The sequence below is a fragment of the Alnus glutinosa genome, chromosome 4, assembly GCF_958979055.1.
Source record: "Alnus glutinosa chromosome 4, dhAlnGlut1.1, whole genome shotgun sequence".
Taxonomy (NCBI): domain Eukaryota; kingdom Viridiplantae; phylum Streptophyta; class Magnoliopsida; order Fagales; family Betulaceae; genus Alnus; species Alnus glutinosa.
Window position 1 is genome coordinate 34,900,280 of NC_084889.1, and position 18,235 is coordinate 34,918,514.

At 34.9% G+C, this 18,235-nt stretch overlaps 3 protein-coding genes across 6 annotated transcripts; 2 read left to right on the forward strand and 1 right to left on the reverse strand.

Annotated features, from left to right (window-relative positions):
• Positions 1-2,557: 2,557 nt before the first annotated feature.
• LOC133867224 (uncharacterized) lies at positions 2,558-3,296 on the reverse strand. Its single transcript, XM_062303939.1, has one exon. The coding sequence runs from the start codon at positions 3,210-3,212 to the stop codon at positions 2,817-2,819; it is 396 nt and encodes a 131-aa protein (XP_062159923.1). The 5' UTR covers positions 3,213-3,296; the 3' UTR covers positions 2,558-2,816.
• Positions 3,297-9,335: 6,039 nt separating this feature from the next.
• LOC133867476 (uncharacterized) lies at positions 9,336-10,381 on the forward strand. Its single transcript, XM_062304255.1, has 3 exons — positions 9,336-9,833; positions 9,960-10,078; positions 10,180-10,381. Exons 1-3 carry the CDS (start codon positions 9,672-9,674, stop codon positions 10,295-10,297), a joined length of 399 nt encoding a protein of 132 aa, XP_062160239.1. The 5' UTR covers positions 9,336-9,671; the 3' UTR covers positions 10,298-10,381.
• Positions 10,382-14,043: 3,662 nt separating this feature from the next.
• LOC133865290 (probable E3 ubiquitin-protein ligase RHY1A) lies at positions 14,044-15,323 on the forward strand. Of its 4 annotated transcripts, none has more exons than XM_062301668.1 (4): positions 14,044-14,166; positions 14,288-14,568; positions 14,659-14,765; positions 14,950-15,323. In XM_062301668.1, the coding sequence occupies exons 2-4, from the start codon at positions 14,401-14,403 to the stop codon at positions 15,242-15,244; spliced, it is 570 nt and encodes a 189-aa protein (XP_062157652.1). In that variant the 5' UTR covers positions 14,044-14,166; positions 14,288-14,400; the 3' UTR covers positions 15,245-15,323. The 4 variants fall into 4 exon arrangements, with proteins under 4 accessions (XP_062157652.1, XP_062157653.1, XP_062157651.1 ...); XM_062301669.1 differs by having other exon boundaries at positions 14,140-14,187; XM_062301667.1 differs by lacking the exon at positions 14,044-14,166 and having other exon boundaries at positions 14,198-14,568.
• The last annotated feature ends 2,912 nt before the right edge of the window (positions 15,324-18,235 follow it).

The window sequence follows — 18,235 nt, forward strand, 5'->3', positions numbered from 1 at the left end:
ATCGCGTAATTCTAGTTGCATGGGCCGTGGCAATAGTATCGCAGTCTACTAAAAAAAGTTTTGTAATCGTTTTGTTTTTTTTTTTTTTTTGATATATAAAATCGTTTTGTTTGTTGATATAAAATTCACTCATTGATAAAAATAAAATAAAATAATAATAATAATGAAATTAACATGATTAACTTTTGAAACAAAGATAGTATTTGGCCACCCAGGAAAAAGATAATGAGCATAGCAAATAACATCTAAATAACACGAATTGATAATAACAACAATTTTACCTCAAATGAATGTACATCATCATCATCCTCCTCGGTCCTCGTCATTATATAACCATGTTAACAGTGACTATTTGTACCGGTGAAGCTTTTTCTGCTCTTCTAACTACTTGTTTGGCTGCTTCCTCTGGTTGCATGTGGTAATTTCATCATTGAGGGCGATGCTCTTTTGGTGGTGTTAGCCATAAACACCCACTCTCTTTTTTTCTCTTGGTCGTTTGCTAATTGTTTATCGGATATTTCTTCCATTCGGATAAGGAGAGATAGATCCTTCAATTCCCTCAAACCCATTTCTCGCGTTCAATTAGAAATATGGTCACTCCTTGTAGGCACAGAAAGAATAACAAAATATGAGACAAGAATGAAAAGGAATGGTGCAGGGAAAGAGCAATGTTCAACCATTTTTTCTGTGAACTTCATCGTACAAGTTAGGCGAATGAGAAGGATTGCACTGTAGTTGAAAGAGATGCGTATTAGATAGAGTCAGAAATATGCTGCATCAAGCATCTCCCTTTTCAAAAGCAGATTCTGAAAGGTCATTTTCATCCTCTCTTTCCCCTGTCCATATATGATGCAGTAAGAATTTGATCTGCTCACAATGTGCTATGATTTTGGCCGGTTTCAATTTGGGGTATCCGTGTTAGATTGGCCGGACCAGTTTGTAGGCCGGATAGATGTAAGGGCTTAACTTTATATGTTTGGCGAATTAGTCAGGTATCTAATATGTAGTATTAGAGCAAACACTACGTCACGTTGAAATGACCATGTAGTGCATGAATAAAGTCACTAAAAAAGTAGAAAGGATTACTAGTTTAGAGTAAAAACCATCACGTACAAAGTGGGCTGCCGTAGACATTAATACGGAAACATAGTGGATTGTTATCATCCAATTAATATGACTGAATTTGGGGTATGAGCATGATAGATTGAGTCATCCTATTATATATGCAATAGATTGAAGCTCTTAACTTTTTCGCGTTCCATGAGCTCGGGAGCTTCTGACATATTGATTAGGTACATTATGCTATATCCAAACCAACCATTTGGCATGAGTTCTAAGATTTTGCTTTGTTCGGTTGTTGTTTTATTTACTTATCAAGTAAAACTACACTTAGAACCCTCGATCTATCACCCTAATTGCAATGTTCTTTAATCTTTCAATTTAGTTTCGCAATGTCTTCCTTTTGTCCTAAAAAATACTATAAATTTTTTTAATATATTTTTTTTAAAAAAAAAAAAACTTGCCAAAAGAACATTTTAAAAAAGAACCCATGGCTGTATCCATTCCTATCAATCACCTAACTGAGCTGACTTGGTTCTCTTTCGTTCTTTTATTAGTTGACCTAATGTCATTAAGTTGGCACACCTGTCAAGATCATTTCGTGTACTAAAAGTTTCCAATGCTCACACACTTGACCTTCTACAACGGTGTCAACAAGAGTAGTGCCAGAAGAGTAATGCCGCCGCTGCTATTACACTTAATTTATATAGATGACTTGACCTAATATTGATTGACTTGAATTCATGTATTTCAATTGATTTTTTTTCTTTTTTCTTTTTCTTCAAGTGGTTGTTGGCTAACGTGAAAAATTATTTAAAATAAGTGCGTCAAAAGGTGTAAAATATATGATAAATGAGTGTGAAAAGTAACATCACTCTTACTAGAAACTACAATTTTATTTTACGATTATCCCTACTTTAATTTGATGACGTGGAAGTGCCAATCAGCCTTCGCTCTCGCCTTTTTTTTTTTCAAGAAATGCTGATTCAGTGATTGATTGATACTGTCACATCAACAGAATGAGATAAATGAGTGAAATTCTCTATGAATTAGTGATGTTTGATGGCAGAAATATATATACCAATATGAGATGAACTTTTTTGGTTAAATCTAGCTTTTTTTTTTCTAATTCTTTTTCTTGTGTTTTTAAAGCAAATTGGAAAAAAGTTACGAGGATTAAAAGCCGTATTTGTTAGACTATTAATTGTTTTAATAGTTTTTGATACAATAAAATTAAGAGATCTTTATGAGGGTTTCCCTCCTCACTCCGAGATCTCACTCCACACTCCAATGCCTAAGTCAATATCTGAGAGAAAATATACTCTATGCATAAAATAATTGATCTGTTATATATACACAGTGTATGATCCTATTTATAATAAAGAAGGTAGAGTTAGCCTGTATTAGATTTTTTGAAGCTTCATTTAGTAATTTTTCTTCAATTTCAATAAAATATTTGACCAGTTGCATTTATTAAAGAAAAATTAGAACCACCAAATGGTTAAATTCAATCATTTCTATTGAATTGAGATTGTAATTTCATACACATGCATGGAATTGGTAAAACTAAAAGAAAGAAGAAAAAACAAAATCAACGAAATATGACAACGAAGCAAATATTCCCATGGGCGTTACGTAACGGTTACACCTTCGCGCACACAACGCCTTTCCACGCTAAACCACAGCCCTAACTGAATCACACCCGCCATAACCGCCAGAACCGCCAAAAAAAGCACAAAAAGAAAACTGACCTCTCTCTATCTAACCAAGGCCGTGATCTCCGAGGACGGCGGCGAGGCTGGCAACCGAGCGGAGAAACTCATCGACGGGAGCTCGACGGAGCGGCGGTCGCCGTCGTCGTCGTCGAAGTTGAGGGCGTAGCTGAGGGCGTCGTACTTGAAGTCGGCGGAATGGCGACGGCCGTGGTGGTGCCGCGCGGCGCCGATACGGGAGATGAAGTTGCGGCACTTGTCTTTGAGCTCCGGGGACTTTGCCCAGAAGGACGAGCTCCGGACGAGCCTGGCCCTGGGCTCCGAGCTCGGGGATTCAACGTCTTGGTGGTGGTGGTGGGGGGTCCTCCGGAAGCAGCAGAGGGAGGACTTGAGCTTTTGTTTGAGAGAGGGTAAGGAATTGTGGAGGCGGTCGTCCTCCATGAGAACTGTGAGAAGGGAGAGGTCTGGGACAGGTTGTTTTGGTGGTAAGAGGCCACTGGCGTATCCAAAAAAAGGAGAGGCCACTCCATGGTGCGTGAATGTGTTTATATATGTGGAGAGGGTATGAAAAGACGGATGAGGATGCGGAGGGGCGGGGGGTTCTGATGAGTCCGGACTTTGAGGGATCCCAAGGTTGAGGGACATTTTCGTCATTCACCTTCTTATCAAATTGTTCTTTACTATCTAAATTTTCTTATCAATTTTTGTTTTTAAAATTTTATGGAGAAAATTTTGTTTTATCAGTATGTATAACTATCCCGTGGATTTTTATTTTTATTTTTTTATTTTTTTAATTTTTTTTATGTGTTTTTTTTTTGTGGCTAGTTGTTTCCCGGTTGTGTTTGGATTATTCATGTGCTGGAAACCGTTTTGTGTTGGCCTCTTTTTCTTTTTTGACAATGTTATCCCCTCTTTACCGACTTTTGACGGTCGTGTTTGTTACTCTCAACCGACTATGTATTGATGGTTGTGTTTTTAACCTTGCAGGAGTTTTTATGGTTGAAGGGTATTTTGAGGGTCATGTCGCTTTATATGTCCCCTAAATTGGGGATCCGGATAGAGTTAAAGGGTCTTGAGACAATCATGACCCTTTCTGTCTCCTGATGGTTTGTAGTTTGTTCCGTTTACGAAACTTTGCCTACTTTCAACCTCCTTCTTTGACAACCCCAGCTCCTCTAATGGGCTAAGTTATTTATTTGACTCATTCTCAGCAGCAGTCCTAAGGATGGCTCTATCACTTTTTTTTTTTTCTTTTTCTTTTTCTAATTGAATAAGGAAAAGGATTACAGGGGAGGTTCATTCCCTCTCCTGATCCAAAAGGAAAAAAGAAATGGATGATTCTGTAAACGAAAAAATGGTGAGTTCCCCAACAATAGACCTAAAACAAACTATAACAATACTAAAATAATTACTAAGACGTTCGTAAATGCTTTGTTTTCTCTCCTTTTTTTTTACCTGCTTTCTTCTTCATTTCCGACGGACTTAGGGAGGAGGGAATGACCTCATCTCTTCCCTCCTCTCCTGCTTCTCTTTCATTTATGTCATTTTATCATTTTGTAGATGTTAGGTTAGTAGTTTTTCTAGCTCTCCTTACATCTCTAGAGGTTTTATCCGCTGTCTCGTACGACTTATCCCACTCAAAATTGTAGCCTATGTGTCTTGGCTTCTCCACTGTACTAGTATCTTCCTCCACCATGTTCTCTGTTGGTTTTCCCGCGTCAGTGGCTGTTTTTGTCAAAGTTCTTAGATTTTGTTTTATTGAAGTTAGATCTACGTTCCTTCGATGGTCTTTGCCTCCCACACATCCCTCTATGGTTCTCTCCAGCATTCCACCTTCACAACGCCGCCAACCGCTTCTCATTCCACCTTCCACGCGTCGGAGCGTGACTCTCATGCGTGGAAAGATGGTTCTCATGCGCCGGTGCTGGGTTTCTTTTTCTGCTGCTTCCCGCCAGACTCCAACATTGCTATTTTTTGGATTTTTTTTTTTAATTGTTTTTGTACTTTTATGTTACTTGGTTTATGGATTAATGCTGTTGGTTGTCGTTGTTTCCATGTGAAATTTTTAAAAATTTATAACTTCAAAAGCATATATTTGAGGATGAGATTGTTTGTCAAACCTTTTTTTATGGTGTTTTTTGTTTGAAAAATGTGTTTTGATTTGAAATAAAGGCAAATGTAATTTTGAATGTTTTTGTGTTTTGAGTTGATTCTTAATGCTTTTGTTTTTTTTTTTTTTTTTTTTTTTTTTTGTAGAAAGTAAAAAGTTCGCGTAGAGTTTTTCTCCAAATAAGGATAAAGTTTTCCTTCGTATTGGGTTTGAAAAATTTTCCTTTAATCATTTTTATTTAACTGACTTGTATTCAAAATACACATAAAATCACACGTTTTATTAAAAATATATTTAACAATCGCGTGCATTTTGAAAACTTATGTTTAATAAACTGAAATTCTTTCAAACTCGGTTAGGAATAAAACTTTGTCATATATTTAATTAGTCTTATAAGTCTTTTGTGTATTGTGTTTACTGAGAAGAATAAAATAAATAGAATAAACTGGTTAGGTGGTTTCACATGGCGATTTAATTGCAAGTTTTCTGTTCTTGAGATGGGTTAATTAGGATTACTTAATTTTTGCGGCATTTCACGCTGTGATGAAATAAATGTTGTAATTGAAGGTTTTCTATTTTTGGATGAGTTTAAGATTATATATTGGATAAAGTTTTCCACCCAACAAAGTTAAGAGATTTTTTTTTTAAAAAAAAAAAAAAATTAAATTAACATGTGTCTAAAGCACTGCACGTGAGAGTCACGTACTCGATTAAAAATTCGTATAAAAATTACATGAATTTTAGACACATAAGTTTAATAAACTAGGAAAAACTTTTTACTTATACATAATGACACTTATCTATATGCTTTTACATTTTTTGTGCATGATATTCTTTTGTTCTCTAAGGTTGACATGAAGAATCATGGGACCATTAACAAAGTGCTGAGTAGATAATATATGTAATATTCTTGACATGGAAAAGCCACCACCTCTTTCGGCAGATACCTTTCTCTCAAGATTTCTCTTTTTTTTTTTTTTTTTTTGTTCATTGATGAAGAATTTTTTTTTTTGTTATTTTTTCAATTCAATCTAATAAATTAAAATGTATTTTTATAGAACGTGATTCTCATATGCATTTTAAATAAGATCAAAAGCATCTCCTGTAACAACCCAAGAAAAAACACTAGCCATATTTGTGCTATCACCTTAAAAAGACTAGTTAGTTTAGACCTTTCTTAGAATCCATTATAAAGCCCAGTTTCACCTAGAAACTAGGCAAAGTGGAACTTAGCACCAATAAGTATCTTTATAAAGAACTCACTCTATGTGAACTATTCATCTATTCTCAATATAGAACCGGGGTGTTACAAACTCCCCTCCCTTTAAACCCCTAACAAGGACCCTGACGTCATTGTCAAGACTATGCCATACAGTGCTCCAATACCACATGACCTGATGTTACTAGGTGGTGCTAATATCATTTGTAACGACCCAAGGAAAAGAGCTAGTCACATTTGCGCTATCGCCCCAAAATAACTAATTAATTTAGAACTTTTCTAGAATCTATTATAAAGCACAGTTTTACCTAGTAACTAGGCAATGTGAAACTTAGCACCCATGAGTATCTTTATGAACCACTCACTCTATGTGAGCTATTCATCTCTTCCCAATATGAGACCAGGGTGTTACATCTCCAGCAGTCGAAAGTATTTTACCTAGCCAAAAAGTTTTTTTTTTTTTTTTTTTTTTTTTTCTATTTCACCTATTCATTTTTTCATATAAACTCTAGCAGAATCTTTATTTCATTTAAATATTTATTTTGAGAGTGTGAGAGAAAAAATATTAAAAAACTTATTGCTATTCACTTAGCAAAAAAATGTATTTTACCTACTCTAGAGTTAATCTGTTAGAGAAGAAAACGAGCACATAATAGCTATCTTTAACTATTATGAGCCTTTTAACTACTCCGTTGAAGATGCTCAAAAACAGAATAAAAACACTTATCTTATTCTTACATGTTCAAAAAAATATATATCAGTTTAATAAATTATGTCAATTTGGAAAAAATCTTTATCCTTAAAAGTTATGGGTGCAGAAGAGAAGCATCTATGTTCAGCAGCCCAAAATCAATCCTTAACTCTGGGTCCCCTAATTGGGCTGCTTTGAAAAGGGTGGCCATTTTTCAAATGGGCATTTGATGGGTCATAAAAATGGGTTGATTGTTAGGGTTATGTACAATGTTTGCATGGGTTGGGCCTTCTAGGTCCTTTGTGTCCTGTTGGGCCGGGTACCACTGAACCATTACTCTTTCACTTTTTTAGTTTCTATAGTTTTTTTTTTTTTTTTTTTTTTTTTTTTTTTTTTTTTTTGAGAGATATGAGATATCTATGGGTTTTTGTTGGTTTCATAGTAGAGAGTTTTTGTGTAACTAAATACAGAAAAATTATTTCAAGATCCAAACCAAATAACCAAAAAAACAAAAAAAAAAAAAAATTATAACAAAAATGTATTATATCGAAAGAAACTGGGTCCAAATATTTTGGTAAAATCATATAATGATTTTTTTTTTCTTTAAATTAGGTTTGGAGAAATTCCTTTAACACAGTGTATTAAACTAAAATTGTCCAAAATGCATGTGACTCTCACATAATCTATTAAATGTATGTGATTCTCAAATTTATTTTGGACTTATGTCAGTTTAATACATTGAGTTTAAAATAATTTGGAATAAAACTTTATCCTTTATTAAGGGTCACAAATAGGTTACGTTTGATACATGTGCAGAATGATCATTCATTTAGGAATAGGAATAGCTAAATAGATATTACGGAAAATACAAGAAATTGGAATGGAATGAACATTCATATTCTTTTGTTTGGTTACAATATATAATGTTCTCACCGGAATTGAATCAAAATTTCTAGAGTACTCAAGTCCAAAAAATTATTATTATTTTTTTTTAAAAAAACGCTACTTTTATTTTTTTGCACCCAAATTATTTTTTATTTTTAAAATAAAAAATCAATACAATATGAGTGTCCAAACGCCCTAGCTTAACACTTATGGTAATGCGACCACTCTTGATGCTATAAGAGAAGGTGGACAAAATTACTTCTGTTGAGTATCAGTAGTAGCCACAGCTACCCCAAACTATGGGATAGTCTCTGCTGCCCCAAACGGCACTAAGGTGGTCGCACCACCTCCCTTGTTCTATTAGGGCTACCTCCCTTGTTCTATTAGGGCTACCGGCTACCCTAGAAAACCACATATATTTTGAAGACAACTTGGGAAAAAAAAAATGTCCTTTATTAAAGGTAACAATTAGTAATTATTGACTTTTTGGTAACAATTAGTACCAGTAATAAAGAGTAGTATTAACTAGGAAATAAAATTATTTATTAAAAAAAAAAAAAAACTAGGAAATAAAATTATTGACTTTTTGGTTTTACATGCGGATGAATAAGAATGTTTAGGGTGTGTTTGGTAAAAAGTTTTTAGGTGTGTTTTTTTTTTTCTTTTTTCTTTTTTTTTTAATAATAATAAGTGAGTAATGTTTTATAAAAAATAATTGATAGGATATAAAATGTAAAATATTTTGTTATTGACTTTTTTAGAGAAAAAATGATAGTGGTTACCAAACAAGTCCTTAGTCATCAAACTGCGATGGAACCAGTGGATTTGTGTCTGTGATAAGGAAAAAATCATATTTAGTCCCTAAGTTTTCATCTGAATTTGGATTTAGTCTTTAGATCTTCAATTTAAAAAATAAGATTCTTAGGTTTTACCCAAGTTTCAAATTGATCAATCTATTAATTTAATGTCAAAGTTAATGATTTTTCACTTGTCACATATGTTTCATTTGATACTATAGGGTTCATGTTAGCACCCAATACAATGTTAATGTCCATGTCAGCATCAAATTTAACTGTTTTCCATCTAATATTACAAATCTAAAAGATTAAGATGACGAAGAAGATGGTTTTTGTTTTTAAAATTGGGTCTTTTTTTTTTTTTTTTTTTTTTCTTTTTCTGTGGATGACTTAATGCTTAATGATGTGACATTGATATTAGGTGCTGATATAAACGCTGATTAGTTAATTGAGACACACATGAAATATGACAAACTATTAATCTTGAGGAAAAAAGTGACAGAGGGACCTATCTAAAATTTGTGTAAAACTTAAAGATTATATTCTTGAAATTAAAATTCCAAGAACTAAATTCAAATAAGATAAAAATCTACGGACTAAATATGATTTTTCTTGGTTTTGGCGTCCGGCGAAGGAGGAGGGTGGTTTTGGATCCATGGTTTTGTTGAATACTTGAATGGAAAACGATGGGTTGGGTAATCCATTGTTTTGGTGTTTGTTCTCTTTTGGGTTTCAAGCTTACGCGTCTAACTCTCATTGGATGCCGTAAATAAATGGGTTTATCCGGATAGCAAGGCTCTCTAAAGTAATAATTTGTATATAACAATACAACCTTTTTCCCAGAGGCCAAAAACCCTGTTTTGGCGTTGTCTGGTCAATAGGAATACATGTTGGTCGTTGGCTGGTGAGCTTCATTGAACCTTCCTTACCTCCTTCCTCTCCCCTTCCCTTTCTCACTTTCAATCTTAAGAAATAATAAAGAACTGATAAAAATCATCAGAGTCTTCACACAGAAGATTGCTCTGATTAATTTTAGTATATATCAGTCTAGTCTTCTCCTTTTGAAGATATGATATAGTTTGTGTTCTTTCAAATTATCATCTTTGTTCATTGGGTACTTCTTCCTTACTTGGGGCTGCTCAGAAACACCGGAAAAGGAAAAGAAAAAGGCAAAATCTTTCTTTTTGGCTACATATCAATGGCTGGAATGCTTCCTGGTGTGGAATGTGCCCGAAGGAGACGGTTCCATCCGAGCAGCAGTGGCTTGTCGGATTCACCAAACCATGGTGGGACAAGGCGGTCATCTCTCTGTTTATACACAAGCAGCCATGAAACCCATCATGCCTCTTTCTCTCCAATGGTACGTATCCCCTTCTCTTTCGGATTCAGATCCCCTGCCATTTTCTTTCACACATCTCTGTTTTCTTCTTTTTGGTGTGACTGATATTGTTTAAATCTGACCCCCCCCTCCCAAAAAAAAAAAAAGATGGAAAAAATTATATTGAACCAAGCATCCCCTGATGGGGAATTGGAAAGAGGAGCTAGAGAAGCCAAGGAGAGATTGGATGGAAAGTTTAAAGCACAAAGAAAATCAGAAACCAAAAGGTAATTAAGGATAATCTTTGTGATTTCAGGATAATATGTTAGCCAAATTTAACATTCCCTACCTCACCATCCTCTTTTAACTTAGTTTTCATGATTATTAGGTCCATGTTCCATGAAGAGGTGTTGGGGTCAAAACAGAGCGGCTCAAAGAAGTTCAGTTGGGCCAAGTTGAGCTGGAAGGCCTTAGATCAAAACATCTGTGCAGCTGTTTGCATATGAGAATTGAAATATCTGCTTGTGGATTGTTTCTCTCTTTGTAGATTTATACCTCGTTTGTGGTAATGATCATGACCATTTTTGTGATGTTTGTCTAGGAATTAATCCTAGTTTTTATTTTCTTTTTTTCAATTGCAAGTTCTGGATTGGCAAAAGATCCGGTGTATTAAACATGAAAGACATGATGCTCTATGGGGTTTGAGGTTGGAAATAGGAGCATTATATATATACATATGGATGAACTAAACATTTATAAACCAAACCCTCCGAAAAGAACACTCCAGAAAAAAATTGGATGAAAGAACCAACTAGTTAGGAACAGACCTCCTAACTAAGAGCTGCAACACACAAAACAACTGCTGCACAAAGACAATAGAGAAAGCAAGAAATCAGGGACAAAACCCCTCAAACAGCAGCAAAACAGCAAGAAAACAAATTGCTGTACCAAACAAAGAAACAGCCCCAAGAAAACTAATAACCAAAGAGTCCTTGCAGATTCCAGTTATAAGCAAGAGCAAGATTCTTTCCAATACTTTGCTTTGACCCCTTAGCCAGGAGCCTAGAACCAACTTGCCTTTTGACTTGGCTCACTATAGCTTCCTCCGTTCTAGGAGTGTTGCCATGCAGAAAGGCATTTCTCTGCCACCATATGTGGTACACAACTGCAGCAAGGCTTAACCTGCAAGCATTGGCTTTCAAGCTTGTACCTTGCAAATCTTTAACAAACCACCGGATCGCCTCTTCCCAGCCTACAGGAGGATTCGGAATGAGACAAATAGACATCAAAGCCTGCCATATCTGTCTACTAAACCTACAAGCAAAGAAAAGATGTCCCCTGCTTTCTTGGCAGCCATAGCAAAACATACAAACACTAGGACCAGAAAAATCCTAAGAACACATCTTCTCCTTTGTAACTAGAGCATCCCTTAGAGCCAACCATAAGATAAAATGCCTAGTAATAGCTTGGGAAAACCACACCACAAGTGATGTGCATGTAATATGCACAAGTCAATGGATATTTGAAAGAAACACGCTAATACCCTGATGCAGTAAGACATTTAAAAAGAAAAAAATTGTCACAAGGAGCTTTCTTTCTAAGAGAAACACGCTAACACCCTAAGCTGCACTAAACCAAGCTTGCAGTAGATTCAATGACCAAATCAGAAGGTTTCTTAAGACCCTGCAGGAGTCATGAAATCATGCATTATATTATTGAAGTAAGCCTTCTAATACCTAAAAAGTTTTGGTTAATAAAATGTCCTACCCCATTGCAGTAAGACATTTTCAAAGGAAAAAAACTGTCAAAAGGAGCTTTCTTAGAGAGACATATCTGATGTCACATGAAGAAACAGAGATACTTTGCGATTGGTCCACGTCACAAGAAAAAGTATCAAAACCTCTAAGAATTAAATAATTAAATTTATCATTTCCTATTAATTTACAAAGAATTTAGCTTTCGGACACCGTCAAGTTTGATTATAGAATATAGGGAAGCATGTCTAAATTCGCACGTTTCCACTTTCAATTAAAACTAAACCCAAGCCAATCCGTTTACTATATGATCATCTATGTGGTGTGGTCTGGCCTTCTTGAAATCAGTCGCCACTACCGGCTCATCCACTAGACAAGTTAGGCGGTTGACTAAGGCCCCCAAGTAGAATAAGGCCGCAAAAACAAGTTTGTTTGAAAAAGAAAAAGAAAACGAAAAAAAGGAAAGAAAAAAAAAGAGGCTAATCATAATTTGAAATGGATTTTTTCCAGTGGAATAAAGCCATAAAGTCAAGTTTGTTTGAAAAAAAAAAAAAAAAAAAAAAAAGGGGCCTAATCATAAGCTGAAATGGTTTTTTCTCAGTGGAATAAGACCCCAAAAGATAGGTTTGTTTGAAAAAAACATAGCTTTCGGACACTGTCCAGTCTCATTACAGAATATAGGGAAGCATGTCTGAATTCGCACGTATCCACTTTCAATTAAAACTAAACCCAAGCCAATCCGTTTACTATATGATCATCTATGTGGTGTGGTCTGGCCTTCTTGGAATCAGTCGCCACTATCGGCTCATCCATTAGGCAAGTTAGACGGTTGCCTAAGGCTCCCAAGTGGAATAAAGCCGCAAAAACAGGTTTGTTTGAAAAAAAAAAAAAAAAAAGCTTAATCATAATCTAAAACGGATTTTTTTCAGTGGAATAAAGCCATAAAGACAAGTTTGTTTGAAAAAAATAAAAAGGCATAATCATAAGCTAAAATGGTTTTTTCTTAGTGGAATAAGGCCTTCAAAGATAAGTTTGTTTGAAAAAAATAAAAGAAGCATGATCTCTTCTTTAGATACTCTTTAACAAGTTAGTGATTTTCTTTAATGAACAAAGTGATAAACAGATCAGCAGCAATCTTTTGGATCCATACCAACGCATTCTCAGATCCTAGTCTTTTGCCTTACTAGAGAAAAGTATGAGATCATGGGCATATGCAATTTTAAAATATATCAAGTTTTTATGACCTCCACATGAATCATTGACATGCACGTATCATATTATGAAGCAAACAACCATGTGAATCCTCCCACTATCGTTTTACCTTTCATAATCTCTATCTCACATGACTCAGATCATTGTCCTATTCTACTAAAGCTTTACAAAAAGTTGGAACACTTATTAAAATGAGATGTAAATTGTAAATTAGGTTTAAAATCAAAATATTTGTTATGATATCATGTCAAATTACTAATTATCTTGAAAATTATACAAATAGAAAATGTTAAATTTAATTATTTAAATAATTTTTTTTTTTTTTTTTTTTTTTTTGGTGACATTGACATGACTGAAACATAACATGAGGTGTCCTTATGTGGGGTTTTATCTTGTATGGAGGGACCTATTTAGGGGGGTGGCAGGGAGGGCCCTAACTAAATAAATTAATTAAGGGCTTATTTTATCTTTTTATCTCCAAAAGTTTGAAAAATTTAGAGCTTTTTTTAAAAAAAAAAATAAAAATAAAAAATCCAATCCAACCCCAATTTCCCCCTAATTGAGAGTAGAAGAAAGAATAAATCTAGAATTTGGGTGTATATATATATATATATGCTTGGGTTAGAGTATCTAAACAATATCTGTCTTTGTTTAGTATTATCTATGCCCATTAAATTAGATCCTGGATTTCATCCCTCCATGATCTATAATTTCTCTTAAAACCTCAATCCCCATCTCTCAAAAGAGAGAGTAACAGAAGTAAAAAGTTTTTTTTTTTTAAGTGGCCATTCAACCCATGTCACATCAACTAGTATGAATGAGTTTGAGTAAAAGTAAAGAGTATACTGCTCATCTTACAATTTGGTTAATTGTATTCATCTAAATCAAACCAGTTTCTTAAATTGACAAATGTCTTTATAGCTCGTCATTCACCTGCTTTGTTAATCTTATAAAAAATGCATTTAAAAATTTCTCCGGCTCCCGTTTCACAGGAAGATTTTTGTCGTTAAAGTTAAGAACATAATGGTGATCGAGGAGTATGTGACTTAGAATTCGAAATAGCTGGCAAGAGATCGAGTTGTATCCGTCACATAATTCATGCTAAAACAACCAAACAAAAACGCCTAAAACATGTAAATACAATGAAGACAAGGAGGGAGTCGGGTCACGTGGCTCACCCTTGTTCGTAAATGGTCGGTTGGTGGTTGGTTAGCTGGTGAAATTGCATCGTAGCTTCTTTGTACACCTCTTTTCGATTAAATTCCTTTTTTCTTACTTTTAACCCAACCCCACGAAACGTACAATACTTCAGAGAAAGACGGATAGAGAGAAAATGATAAAGATTGCTGTAGAGGCATGGACCCCTTTTTGTCTGCCACCATCTTTCAATGATCTGTGCTACTGTAACAGTTTGTTTTCTCCTCCTACTTGTACATAAACCAACTGTTTTCAATCAAACTGTCTTTTTAAGTTTTCTTTTCTTGATCTTCATTATGTGGGTGTTTACAATTTCTTTCTAATTTGCTTCAGCCAGCTTGATCGAGGAAGGAAGGAGGCACACAAATATATCATAAACGATGACGAATTTAATCTTTTGAATTCCTTTTTCTTTTTCTCTTCTGAATTCTTTGGGTGTTAATACAATGGCTGGAATGCTTCCTGGAGTGGAATGTGCTCGAAGGAGACGTTTCCATCAGAGTGGAGCTTCCTCGGATTCACCAAACATGGCTGCACATGGTGGGACAAGGCGGTCGTCTTTCTGCTTGTACACAAGCAACCATGAATCACATCATACCTCTGCCTCTTCACAGGTACATCATCTCTCTCTCTCTCTAATTTTCTCTCTCTTTTTGGTGAAAACTATATATATATATAACAAATATCATTCAATAAAAAAACAGCAAAGAAGTTTATTTAACCAAGATGAGAAGCTAGAAGTGGTAGCCAGAGAAGCCAAGGAAAGATTAGATGGAAGGTTGAAAACACAAAGAAAACCAGAAGCTAAAAGGTATACGTATTATGAGTTAAGCTCTTGATTCCAGAATGCTATACGACTGTCGTGAGCTCTTACTAATTTAAAGACTGATTTTTACTACCACGTCATCTATCAGTCATTTAACAGTTTATGAATCCTTAACTCCCTTATTAAACTGTTTATTTTGTTTTCTCTTTCTCTGATAATCTGATATTAGGAAAAACAGCAAAGAGAACTTGAGGTGTGTGGAGGGCAGATCTGTGGTGCTAGGGGAGTTGCATACAGAGGTGTATGGGTCGAAGAAAGGTGGGTCAAGAAGGTTCAGCTGGAGCAAGTTGAGTTGGAAGGCATCGGAGCAAGATGAGTGCGCTGTTTGCCTGGAACAGTTCAAGGCCGGCGAGACCCTGGCGCACCTGCCTTGTGACCACCGCTTCCATGTGAAATGTTTGGTGCCATGGCTAGAGAACAATTCCCACTGCCCTTGTTGCAGAATGGGGATAATCTCCCAGTAATTTCCTTTTCTTTGCAAACATCTTGCATTTGGAGTGTGAACATTTATTATTATTATTATTATTATTATTATTATTATTATTTATTTTGTGATGTTTGTCTAAAACCTGCCTAGCGTTTGTTGAAAGTTCAGTACTGGGAAAAGATCCAAGCTAGCAAAAATGTAAGACAAAGAAGTTGTGATATCTATGTCCATATCGGAAAGATGAAAATATATAGTCTATATAGAGTGGATAGATTATAAAGGTATCCGTAGTGCTGATTCTCACATTGGTTCTTTACTATGTGAGATTGGTCTTTATAAGTGATTCTAGAGAGTTTAAACTTGACTAGTCATTTTGAAGTGATTATCACTTTTTATGGGTCATTACAAATAGTATAAGAGCGATCTAGTAACGCCATCATGTGATACTGGTCAGAACACTACATAATGTGACTTTAATGATCGAGAATGTTAAGCTAGCTAGCACTTTTCTTGGGTCGTTGCAGAAATGCCTCATCTAGTCAATGAGAAATTTGGAATTGTAACTTACTATTATGGGCATAATTTGCGTTACAATCTAGGAAATGTTTGCATGAGGCTATCACTTTTCTTACTTTTCGTTGGGGGGTAACAACTTGTGTTTGCATGTCATGTTCGAATCATATCGAGACATGAGTATAAGACTATATAGATCAATTTTAACCTGACCAATTTAATAAAACAGGTCAGACTCTCAACCTTAACCTATTAATTTCATATTGGATTCATATCAGATACACGGATCATATAAAAAATTGTCAGCTTTTAATTAAATGTCCAATTTCTAGTTCAAGTCGATGCATAGGTATAAAACTACATAGGTCAATTCTATCTAACCTTATTTATTAATTAAATAAATCAAACTTCTCAACCTAAACACGTTAATTTCGTATCAATTTCGCGAGTGAAATAAAAAATTACCCTTAACACTTCTTTCCACTCCTCTACCAGCTTGAGGTGGAACTTATAAATTTGAGTAATTGGTCTTTTTCCAATGTGGGACTAGACTTTTCTTGTCTTTCACGGCTCTACTAATAGATAGTACTGCATGTAGGGAGTGATGTCAGAGATAACAGATAGTGTTCTTTCCATCCTCAAAATGGTCGATGAATTGGACAAGAAGATATACCAGACGTTGTACAAGAGTTACACTGATTCTTTGTAGAAGCAAGTGGTTCTGATCGATTGCCTCAAATATCACTTTCGGTCTATTCATTCGTTTGTCCCACATTGAAAACTCAAGTTCAAATAATGCATCACTATTGCCTATCAGTGGGCCATTGAGGACACATATATAGGAAGAAATTATGGAAGGGTCCTGAATATCATGAACTGGAAAGTAGCAATTATTACAGCACTACCTTCTGAATCAATTTGGGGGGGATAATCAACCAACCAGATTAATTAAGGTTGTTGCAGCCTAGCTAGCTAAGACGTCATACCAATTATCGTATTACAGATTTGAATTATTGCTAGTGATATGAAAGTTAATTTGTCTATTATGCAGTATATTTTTTTGCCACCTTCTGATAGTGGAATATCATTATCTGCCACTAATACGAACAGATCAAATCAATTATCTTGGTCTTTTTGATCTTTATTATATTTTGGATTGGGGCAGCCGTCCGTATTCGTGTGTTGGAGTTCAAATCGTGTTGAAGTATGAGTATAAAACTATAAAGGTCGTCTCTAACTTGACTTATTTAATTAAGCGAATTAGACTTTTCAATCCTAACCCGTAAATTTTATGTTAGATTTGTATTAAGTTCACGGATTGTGTCAAAAACTGTTAACTCGACCTAACTTTGGATTGAGATCAGTAGTGGAATTGGAAATTGTTGATATCATATCTCTCTCTGTCTATGAATGGATCAGAAAGAGGAGGAAAAAAAAATGTAATATTTGTTTATTCTCTGCTCATCCACCCCCTCAGACAAAATGGAGTAGATTTTACTTGAAATTTATTTGGGTCAAACTTTCTTCATGTTGGAGAGATTTATTTGTTATGGAGTTTTTTTTTAAAGAGACCATAATATAGGTTAAATACCTTTGACCCTACGTAGTTTAACGACTTTATTTTTCGCTCTTTATGTTTCATTTTGTATGAGAGAAGGTACTTCGTTTATGGATAAAAATGAAAAATGTTACCTTCGTCCAACTTTCGTCCAAAAATTGAAAGAAGTCCACGGCAGCATCCTTAAGAAATTAACACGTGTCCTATGCCCTATTAAAAAAAAAAACAAAAAAAATTAAAAACATTAAAAAAAAAACTTTTCGGGAAAAAAAAATAGAGGGGTGTTTTGAGCCACTCCTTTAGGCAAAAAAAGGGGTGGCCGAACTACTCCCAAGGCCCCAAGGGCCAAACCGGCCATGGAGGTGGCTCTAACCACCCCTCTCTTTTTTTATAAAAAAATAATTATAATTTTATATTTTTTAAAGTTTTTATTATTTTTAGTTTTTAAATTTTTAATTAGGCATAGGGACACGTGTAAGTTTTTTAAGACTAGTTACGTGGACTTCTGTCAAGTTTTTGGAGATAAAATGGATGAAAGTACCATTTCCGTCTTTAGCCATAAACGAGATATCATATCTTATACGAAATGAAGTACATGAGGCGAAAAAATAAAATCCTTAAACCAAATGAGGCAAAAATGTATTTTACCCTATAATATATTTGAACATCACTTAACCTAAAAGTTTAAAGTAATAGATTTAAGTTCAATTGTGTCATATGAACTACTAATTCTGGTGGAAAGCACCACCAGTTGATGTCTACAAAATTAACTGGGATACGACAATGGATAAGATTTCTGAGTGGGATTGGGAGCCATAGCAAGGGATCACAAGGAATATGTGATAGCTACGAAAAGAATGACAAAGTTAGGGAATTTTGAACTCGTTGTTACTGAAGCGTTAGGAGCCCTACATACTGTAGAGATCTAGGTTTGTGACAAATTTTGCTGGAGGGTGA

What these genes read in the sequence shown, in the direction of transcription:
- LOC133865290 (XM_062301668.1), top strand. Translation starts at nt 14,401, where the DNA reads ATGGCTGGAATGCTTCCTGGAGTGGAATGTGCTCGAAGGAGACGTTTC. An exon ending in ATACCTCTGCCTCTTCACAG is followed by an intron (nt 14,569 to 14,658) that starts GTACATCATCTC and finishes ATAAAAAAACAG; the next exon opens with CAAAGAAGTTTATTTAACCA. An exon ending in AGAAAACCAGAAGCTAAAAG is followed by an intron (nt 14,766 to 14,949) that starts GTATACGTATTA and finishes ATCTGATATTAG; the next exon opens with GAAAAACAGCAAAGAGAACT.
- LOC133867224 (XM_062303939.1), bottom strand. Translation starts at nt 3,212, where the DNA reads ATGGAGGACGACCGCCTCCACAATTCCTTACCCTCTCTCAAACAAAAG.
- LOC133867476 (XM_062304255.1), top strand. Translation starts at nt 9,672, where the DNA reads ATGGCTGGAATGCTTCCTGGTGTGGAATGTGCCCGAAGGAGACGGTTC. An exon ending in ATGCCTCTTTCTCTCCAATG is followed by an intron (nt 9,834 to 9,959) that starts GTACGTATCCCC and finishes AAAAAAAAAAAG; the next exon opens with ATGGAAAAAATTATATTGAA. An exon ending in AGAAAATCAGAAACCAAAAG is followed by an intron (nt 10,079 to 10,179) that starts GTAATTAAGGAT and finishes CATGATTATTAG; the next exon opens with GTCCATGTTCCATGAAGAGG.